At 36.5% G+C, this 10,478-nt stretch overlaps 1 protein-coding gene across 1 annotated transcript in view; it reads right to left on the bottom strand.

The window, feature by feature from the left end:
* The window catches only part of TUT4 (terminal uridylyl transferase 4), a 142,844-nt gene that overhangs the window by 34,513 nt on the left and 97,853 nt on the right, over window positions 1–10,478 (bottom strand). The window contains 6 exon segments of the mRNA XM_017874598.1: window positions 963–1,052; window positions 1,347–1,450; window positions 1,543–1,566; window positions 1,569–1,599; window positions 4,579–4,682; window positions 7,690–7,776. Coding sequence (XP_017730087.1) covers window positions 963–1,052; window positions 1,347–1,450; window positions 1,543–1,566; window positions 1,569–1,599; window positions 4,579–4,682; window positions 7,690–7,776 — 440 coding nt within the window.

Genomic DNA, 10,478 nt, shown 5'->3' with positions numbered 1-10,478 from the left:
AAAAAAAAAAAATATATATATATATATATATATATATATGCTTTCCAGTCAGGCACAGTAATCCCAGCACTTTGGGAGGCCGAGGCTGGAGGATCACTTGAGGTCAGGAGTTTGAGACCAGCCTGGCCAACACGGTGAATCCCTATCTCTACTAAAAATACAAAACTTAGCCAGACGTGGTGGTGAGTGCCTGTAATCCCAGCTACTTGGGAGGCTGAGGCAGGAGAATCGCTTAAACCCAGGAGGCGGAGGTTGCAGTGAGCTGAGATCTCACCACTGCACTCCAGCCTGGGCCAAAGAGCAACAATAACAACAGCAACAATAACAAGAGCCTTCCTATTAGAAAAAGGAAGTTTTATGAAATGAAAATCTGACCAAGTTTCTCCCCTACTAAAACTCTTCCACTAACACATTAATAAAATTAATCATTTTACTGAGCAGCTACCATAAAGCAGGCACTACAATGAACTAGGGAAACAGAGGTCCCTGTCCTCATCTAGTTTACACATTTAGCAAAAGAACAAGAAAACTAAATTCAATGTCGTAACAAGTGTTATAATAGGAGAAGCATAAGGTATTACTGGTATTGTTTTGTTTTCTGGGTCATAAAAATTAATCACTAAACTCAAATATAAGATTCCTTAACTCAGAAATTCTTAACTAGAATGATATGCCAACTCCTATGCCTGGGGTTGAAAATCACTGCATTGAAAAATTTTACTGCTGAGAAACTGACTAGTCAGTTGCACATGGGAATAGAGCACATAGAGGAAAAAAAGACTGAGAGCCACCCTACTCTGATAGGTATCAATTCAACCTATATAATACTGAAAGTTTCTTTTTTTAAAAGCTCAGATAAACAAAATTGAGACAATATATTTCACAAATCTGATATTAGTATGCTTCACTTTAATTATCATGAGCATTACTACAAAGCATATCATTAATTTCTTCATAAATACCTTAGCAAACACTTTCATAGTATATCCCAAATATTGCACTCTAGGATCAATAGCTGCATAAGTAGCTAGCATTCTTGTGTTATGTTGAGCCTGAAAAATAATTACATATTTGAAAGCATTTCAAATTTCTTAAACTTAAACTACAAATCAGATTTTAAAATGTAATACACTCCAAATACAGAATATACAAATGTAAAATGTAAAATACCTATTAGTGAGTCAAACAAAACTGACCTTCAATCTAAAGGAAGTATCAAGATAACTAGTAAAATACTTTTTCCTTATACTGCTCACATTTGAAAGTTTTAAACATAAAGGTAGAGTCAGTAATCTGTAAACTTTTAAAATGAAAAGTATATACACAGCCCATAAAGATAAACTTACCAATGTATTATATAAACTGATATCGCCTTCTAACCCACTTCGTCTGTGTTCAAATTTTACTATAGGCACTTTGGCAGTAGTTATAGGCAAAATGTTTCTTAAACCTAATTAAAAAAAAAAAAAGACTTCAGTAGGTTAAATAATTTTCATATATGCTAAAAAAAATTCTTTTGTTTTAAAGATTTAAAATTCATACCTGGATGTCTCTTAAGAATTTTGCCAAATTTTCAATTATTTCCTTACAATTTAATTTCTAAAAAACAAACCAAATAAATAAAGGTTTGACTCAATTTCACCTTGTGCAAATTCTACTTTAATCTAGGCATTTAATAGTAGCACTTAAAATTTCCAGCCATAAAGTCCTATAATAACATTGCTACTCCAAGTAAGTGATTCATAGACCTACAGTATCAGCATAATCTGGAAACTTCATAAAAATGCAGAATCTGAGGACCCTCCCCAGTCTACTAAATCATAATCTGCATTTTAACAGAATCTCAAGGTAATTCACATGCAGATTAAAGTTTGGGAAGCACAAAGACAGGAGAAGAATACGGTTTTCAAAAAGTGAATAAACAACTACAGGTGAGTTTGGCGAGGGCAAAACAATATAGTGATAAAGGACATAGGCTCTCAATTGAGACAAACTTGGATTCAAATCTTAAACTAAGTATTGATTAGCTGTGTGACTGACCAGATGTTTAACCTCTCTGAGCATCACATTACTATTCTATAAAATCAAGACAATCACAAACTCCTGTCCTGCAGAGCTGTTGGGAGGATTACATGAGATTATGTATGTAAAGCACTCAGCAGAATGCCTGGCACAAAATAAGCCTTTAAATCTGTGAGTTATTTATTATTATTATGTTGATGTGGAAAAGAAAGATACTCCTATTATCACCAGCACCTATTTCTCCAAGGAAATTCTTACCTCTGTAAATGTAAATGTGTTACTGTTGTAAAAACCAGAGACAGCAGATTTGGTATGGTAATGATAATCATAATACATAATGATTATGGCATTAAAAATTAACTGGAAATAGCTGAAGGGTATAAACATCAATCCCAAGAGTTATAAAGTAACTTCCATTTTTCCAACATGTTCTTTTTAGCTACATGAGAGCAGGAGCCATTGCAGCTAAACCAAAGGATTTCAAAGAAACCATTAGTTACTAATTCACATATGATAAAATTAACAAAGGAGGTAATTTTTCTCTTTATTATTCAAGAATACAATTATGCTAAATCTTAAAAGTTTCAATTATGGCTCATCTGAAAGAAAATGATTTATTATTTTCATTGTTTCAACTTCCCAGTAGGAATGGCACATATTATATACAATATACAAACCCTTAGTGATTAGAAGTTTAATTAATAAATTTTACATAGAAGATATCTAAACTCTAACCTCTTTCCTGGGTAAAAAAATCATTTCCTATTCCCTCAATTCTTACTCTTCAGAATGGAGAAGGGCAGCCACTTTCCAAGTAGGTGGCTCTAAGCAGAATTTAGTAAAGGAGAACAAATAAAATACTTGCAACTTTTCAGTTTCTTTATAAGACACCAGAAGCAACCTCTTATGGCCAGAAATAAGTCATCACTGCCATCTTTACTCCGGGTCTAACAATTCCAAAACCACCTTTTGAAAGAATGATTTTAGAAAAGCACACTATTCTGCTGAATTCTTTTATAACGTAACAGAGGCGATACTGACACCACTACAGATGCCAGAAGCTGGGCCTCACCCCAATCTTGCAAGCAGTCCCTCATTTTAAAACATAAATACCAATAGCTAGGCTGGTAAAGGACTGAACATCTGCAAGGATACCCTCCTTTGCTAGTTGCCGTTGAGAAGGCCTGGGACACTTCTTCCCTGTCCAATCAGTCCTTTTCTTCCCTGGAGCTTGGACAATCTCCTTCCCACTATTAAGCCTGGTATACAAAAAAGGAAAGCGTAAGTACCCACTCTCACTGCTGAAATTGCACTTGGGGAAGGTCTGCTCCTGGCATCTCACGGTGGAACTCAGAAAACTATCAGTTTCAGAAAGCAGTGGTTAGGTTCTACAGTACTATTAGTACTATATTTCAGCTACATTATGGGTTAAAAAAATTACAGAGAGGCAGTGAGATACAACGGAAAGAGCATGAATTCTGGAGTCAGACAGACCTGGGTTACGAATCCCGGCTCCAACAATTACTAGCTGTGTGAACTTGGACAAGTCAGTTTATCTTTCAAAGCCTCAGTTTCCTCATCTGTAAAATGGGGGAAATAATACCTACCTCGAAGGTGGTTGTAAGAATGAAATGAGATAATGTATGTAAAAGTGTATACTGGGAACTCAATAAATGTTAGTTCTCCTCCCCGCCCGAAATGAGTTTCTAAAAGCTATCTTGGCATTTTATTTATTTATTTATTATCTTTTTGAGACCGAGTCTCACTCTGTCGCCAGGCTGGAGTGCAGTGGTGCGACCTCAGCAACCTCTGCCTCCCAGGTTCAAGTGATTCTCCTGCCTCAGCTTCCAAGTAGATGGGACTACAGGCGTGTGCCACCATGCCCAGCTAATTTTTTTATTTTTCGTAGCGACGGGGTTTCACCATGTTGGCCAGGAGTGTCTCAATCTCTTGACCTCATGATCTGCCCACCTCGGCCTCCCAAAGTGCTGGGATTACAGGCATGAGCCACCATGCCCAGCCCTTAGCATATCATTTATAACATTGCTTCTATGGAAAAAATTTTATGTGAGTGGCCAAAAATTATAACTAACTTTTAGAACAAAACGAATTATAAATTAGATGACCACCTGTATTTACTACAGTGGTCATATAGTATTACTATAGTAATACAAAGACGTCATCTAATGAAAGAGATATGAGAAGACAAAGTATGAAAGATCATTGTTCACTACGAAACTGAAGCATCAGCTTCTCATTGGCTCTGGTGAAAAAATTCCAACTTTGTGGTATATTAACTTTTTCCCAAAATTCATTACAAATCACTTGTAACTCTCAGTCACATGGTTTTTGTATCATAAAACTACTGAAACACTTTTAAGATTTCAATGTCTTCTAAATTGAAAATGCTATTGTTTTCATATTTCAAACACTTATTTTGCTAATATATTTATACAAAGAGTGATACCACATTTTATCACTATCACATACAAAAATAAAAATAGAATCGTCACTGGGAGAAAATAAACTTACATAACGCTTTCCAAACACTCTTACCTCTGCATTTTCATGGCCTTCCAGGGTCATACAAATATCCAGATCACTATCACGAAATCCAAATCCATTCTTAGAAGAGCCAAATAAGCACAATCTTGCCTTTTCTAAGCAAAGGAAAACAAAGTCCAAAGTCTTATTATTAGCAGAGAGGAGGAGTCTTCTATTATCTACTAATGACCTAATACAACATACTCTCGCCATTTTCTATGATTTAAATTACCTATCACTGGAAGAAATACTGAGAAATTCCAAAATATCTTGAGCTCAAGCTTTTGCCCAAGTTCCCATACCCATGTACCCAACTGCTTTTTCCAATTTTCCACAGACATCATAAATTCAACATCAGAACTATCAACTTCACCCCAAATCTATTATTATTTCTATTATCACTGTTCTTAGCAAATAGTACCATCATGCACTCAGTTGCCCACATCAGAAATACAGGTGCAATACTTAGTATCTCTCTCTCAAGGTCCACATCCAAACAATCATTGAGACTTTTAGCTTTTTCTGACTTACGTAATAAATCCATCTGCTTTTATACATTCTCAACATCACTACCAATAGTTAAGATCAATATTTGAGGACTGCCCTCTTAAAAATAAATTAGTTCTTTCAAAGCACAATTCATGTAGGTTTACAAACACCACCTTAGTATATGATTCTCTTCCAAAAATGAGTAATTATAGTCCACGTGATACAAATTATGATAGGGTTACCCTTCAGACTCAGTGTCATCTAATAACAGCCACCATTTCAAATAAGCTATGGTTTAACAGAGTTGGATTTTTCTTCCTATCACTTTTTTTTTTTTTAAGAGACAGGGTCTTGCTATGTTGCCCAGGCTATAGCGCACTGGGTATTCTTAACAGGCACAATCATTATACACTACAGCCTCGAACCCCTCACCTCAAAGAATACTCCCACCTCAATCTCCCAAGTGGCTGGGATAACATGTGTGTGCCACTGGGCCTGGCTCTTCCTATTAGTTCTAAAGTAGACTACACATTTAGATAGGACATTTATACTTTCAAAACTAAATACCCCCATCCAGTTCTGATGCTCTACTTGAAATTTCAATGATAGCTGAGAGGCAAAAAAGAAACTATACTCATCAGTAAATAAAAATGAGCATGAGTTTTATATAATAGAGACTCAGATTTGGTCAATACTTTATATACTCTTATAATCCCAGTGTTTCAGGAAGCAAAGGTAGGAGGATCATTTGAGGTCAGGAGTTTGAGACCAGCCTGGGCAACATGGTGAGACTTTGTCTTTACAAAAAAATTTTAAAAGAAAAAGAAAAAGAAGGCGGGGTGCAGTGGCTCATGCCTGTAATCCTAGAATTCTGGGAAGCTGAGGTAGGTGGATCACTTGAGTTCAGGAGTTTGAGACCTGCTTGGAAAACATGGTGAGACTCCATCTCTACAAAAAATAATCTGCTGGGTGTGGTGGCGTGTACCTGTGGTCCCAGCTACTCAGGAGACTAAGTTAGGAGGATCGCTTGAGCCTCAGAGGTCAAGGCTGAACCCTGATGACATGATCGCACCACTGCAGTTGAGCCCAGGTGACAGAGCAATGTCCTATTTCACATATATATATATATGTATGTATGTATGTATGTATGTATGTATTCTTTTTTTTTTTTCTTGAGACGGAGTTTCGCTCTTGTCACCCAGGCTGGAGTGCAAAGGCATGATCTTGGCTCACTGCAACCTCTGCCTCCCGGGTTCAAGTGATTCTCCTGCCTCGGCGGAGTAGCTGGGACTACAGGCATGTGCCACCACACCCAGCAAATTTTTGTATTTTTAGTAGAGACGGGTTTCACCATGTTGGCCACGCTCGTTTGAAACTCCTGACCTCAGGTGATCCACCTGCCTCAGCCTCCCAAAGTGCTGGGATTATAGGCATAAGCCACTGCACCTGGCCAAAAAAAAATTTTTTAATAAAAAGTAAATTAGCCAAGCATGGTGGCACACACCTGTAGTCCTAACGACTTGGGAGGCTAAGGCAGGAGGATTGCTTGAGCCCGGCAGTTTGAGGCTGCAGTGAGCTATGATCATGCCACTGCACTCCAGTCTGGACAACAGAGTGAGACCCTGTCTCTAAAAAACAATAATGATAATATAATTTTTTAATTAAAAAATACTTTGTTTTCAAATACTTTTAAATGTAATATATAGCACATAACAGGTCATCTTGTAAAAGTACAAATTCATTCGGATTTAAGTCAACTTTTATCCTTTTCTAAAATATTTAGTCACAAAAATCTTGATTCTTCATCCCCATGCCCAAAACTTACTCTTCCTGCTCTCTCTGCCTCTGTTATATAGGACCACCCACTGTTACTGTTATAGCAAAAACCTTGAAACCATCCTTGATTTCTTTCTTTCATGCCTCACATTTTCCATCAGCAAATCCTGTTGGTTCTAACATCAAAATATATCCCAAATCTGACCACTTCTCATCTACTCTGGCCTCACACAGCAGCCTCCTAAATGTTCTACTTGCTTCTAGTCTTATAGCCCAGCAACCCATTCTCTCAGATCATGTCATTAATTAACTAAAAATCCTCTAAAAGATTCTCATTAGGTACTCAAAATAAAATCCAAAGTCTTTCTACCAACCTCCATAAGGCACTAATGACTTAATTCCCAGACCATACATTACAATCTACCTCTAGTAATCCACTCCGGCCACACTTACTTCCTGGCTACTCCTCAAATACGCCAGACATCATCTAGTCTTGTTCCATCAACAATGTTTTCTCCTTGGATATTTATATAACTTGCTCCTTCATGTTATTCAGGATTCTGCTCAAATGCTACCTTATGAGAGAGGCCTATCATAACACCCCATCACTTCTTTTATCTCCTGCACATTTAACAGCATGTATTATTTGCTGATATAATATTATATATTTATTAGTCAACTGTTTGTCTCCCCATTTGAAACATAAGCTTCATAAGGTTTCATCTCTTTCATTAGAATTGTATTCCCAGCAACTAGAATAGTACTTAACACATAACATTCAATAAGTATTTTTAAATAAATGAAACTCAAGACATGACTACAGCAAAAACGCAATAAATTTTTTAACCTGTGACATACCATCATATTCTTTTTGAATAAACTTTTCCAAGCCAATTAAAATTTGCTCCCTGTTGTGTTGTTCAGAACAAGGTGGTGATAACTCATCTGGGTTTACAAAAAGAAGAAAAAAGGAAAAAGAAAAGTAAGGAAAACGGAATCTGAAAACATGTTCAAGTTTTTACCCTAAAAATTTTACTTACAGTTTGTTCATTATTTGTTGACTTCTCTGACTTTAAAACCAGAAATGTTACTGGGGAAGGGTCTGGGAGATAGAAGGAAAAAAACTGTTTTCTGTTTTAGCAACCCAAGGGAAGAAACGAAACAGAAAATAATTTTAAGATATATATATATATATATGAACATTTCACATGATCATTTTCCGTATATCTACAAACCTATTTACTTCTTCACTCTCCCCCATATCCATGTTTATTTTCCCATCTGTTAAGATCTGTATTCATATTGCTATACTAGGCATCTGGCCCATTCAAATTTAACAGTTCCCTCAAATGCCTGGTCAAAATTTCTATCTTCCCTATAAACTGTTCTGCCTAACCACAGCTTTCAATGATCTCTCCTTAGTTTCACTTCTTTAGTTCTTCAAACTGTGTGCCATAGTCTAGTACCTGATTTATTTTGTCCTTTTGGTTTTCTAGTTATTTCATTTATATTCATCTTATTTTTCCAAGTAAGTCCATATATTTCTTAAGAACAAAGTCTTTTTTTCCCTATCTCTTCCAGACTTATCCCCAAAAGTTAATACAGTAACAGGAACAAAGCAGTAATTTATTAAGAATTTGTTATAATGAATTAAACTAATATTCAGCTTTTTAAAAATAAATGCAGTTAAGGGGAGTTAAATAAATGAAATTCATGTAATTTGTTAATTTGTTTTTAGGGCAGTGAAACTATTCTGTATGACACTCTAATGGTAGACACATGACACAGTGCACTTGTCAAAACCCACAGAATTTTGCAGCACAAAGAGTTAGCCTTAATGTATGCAATTAAAAAAAATCAACTAGGAGGTTGGGGATCTCAGGATGTAATGTAGACTGTGACAAAATATCTAACTATTATAAATGTACGAAACAACTTCACATGAGGGAGTGGGGGGAAAGGTGCTGACCTAAGTAAATTTGAAAATGAGTGGAATCAGTAAGACTAAGAAATGATACATAAGCACTGTACTCTAACTAATAAAGTTGTTTCCCACAGGGGTACTGATTAACAGTTCCGATACTGCTATATATATGTACTAAAATGGAACAACTTAAAAAATGAATAATAGATGGTAGGAAACAGGTTTCTCACTGCTGGAGTGGGAGTTTACATATACGTGTCGCTAAAATGAGCCATGTGGTAATGGGTTAGAGTTGGATATACCATTACGAAATCACGTTTGGTTTAATACAGATAAGACGGCTACATATAGGCTGTGCGCGGTGGCTCACGCCTGTAATCCCAGCAGTTTGGGAGGCCGAGGAGGGTGGACCACGAGGTCAGGAGATCAAAACCATCCTGTCTAACACAGTGAAACCCCATCTCTACTAAAAATACAAAAAATTAGCCGGGCGTGGTGGCAGATGCCTGTATTACCAGCTACTCGGGAGGCTGAGGCAGGAGAATGGTGTGAACCCGGGAGGCAGAGTTTGCAGTGAGCTGAGATCGCGCCACTGCACTCCAGCCTGGGCGATAGGGTGAGACTCTGTCTCAAAAAAAAAGATGGCTACATATAGAAATATTTACAGTAAGTTTATATACATAGGTTAGTATACACACACACATTTTCTTGCTCTGAGATGGCCTCGAAGCAACAACAGCCCAGTACCAGCAAGCACACCTAGTGTTTAGGTCTTAGTTTCTAATATCATTCTCCAACAAAAGGAATCACTGCTCCTTGGACAAATGCCTAATTCTAGGAGTAGGGCACAAAATATACACGAAGTGCCAGGAGCATCTTATAGTGCCAGACAATATGAAAGTGTTAAAACCCAAACAAACAAAAAAACCACACACTGATGGATATATATAAAAGGGACCAGGAAGACAAGTAAAACAGCTCCCAATGGCCAAAGCTGGAATAATCTGAACAAAAGAAAATTATATCCCATTATAACCCAAAGTATCAAATATCTATGAGCCCACATTGAGACAAATGACTAAATAAGTAAAAATAAATGTAAATTGTATCTTAATAAAGCTGCTAAAAAAAACATGTGCCATGACCCAGTCATTCTAAGTATTTAGCCAAGATAAATGAAAGCGTATGTCCATACTCAGACCCACAGAGCCAAAAATTTTGAAATGAGACAAATATTTATCAACAGGTGAATGGATAAACAAATTGTGGTATAGCCATACAATGGAACACTACTCAGATACAAGAAGAAATTAACCACTCTTACACAACATATAAATGAATCTCAAAGTAATTATACTGAGCGAAAAAAGCCAGACAAAAAAAGAATACATTCTGTATAATTCCACTTATACAGACCTCTAGAAAATGCAATCTATCTATAGTGACAAAAGCAGAAAAGTAGTTGCCTGGTGGGAAGTGGAAATGGGGAAGAAAGGAGAGATTACAATGAAGCACTAAACGTTATAACCAGAAATTTTATCTTACCTGGAAACAGAAGTAATTCATAAATGTCTGCTGAGTAAAGGTGACTCCCAGGTACTCTGTAAACGTTCGCTGAATAAAGGCATGCAAGGCTTTCCCAAAAATATCTTTACAGCCTTATCTCTCTCTATTGCCTTTCTTATACCCTACCAAATCTTTTTTTTTTTTTTTTTTTTTTTTT

This window comes from Rhinopithecus bieti, unplaced genomic scaffold (genome assembly GCF_001698545.2).
Source record: "Rhinopithecus bieti isolate Rb0 unplaced genomic scaffold, ASM169854v2 scaffold_7684, whole genome shotgun sequence".
NCBI classification, from domain to species: Eukaryota; Metazoa; Chordata; class Mammalia; order Primates; family Cercopithecidae; genus Rhinopithecus; species Rhinopithecus bieti.
The sequence above is the reverse complement of the archived record's forward strand: the minus strand, read 5'-3'. Positions and strand labels throughout refer to the sequence as shown.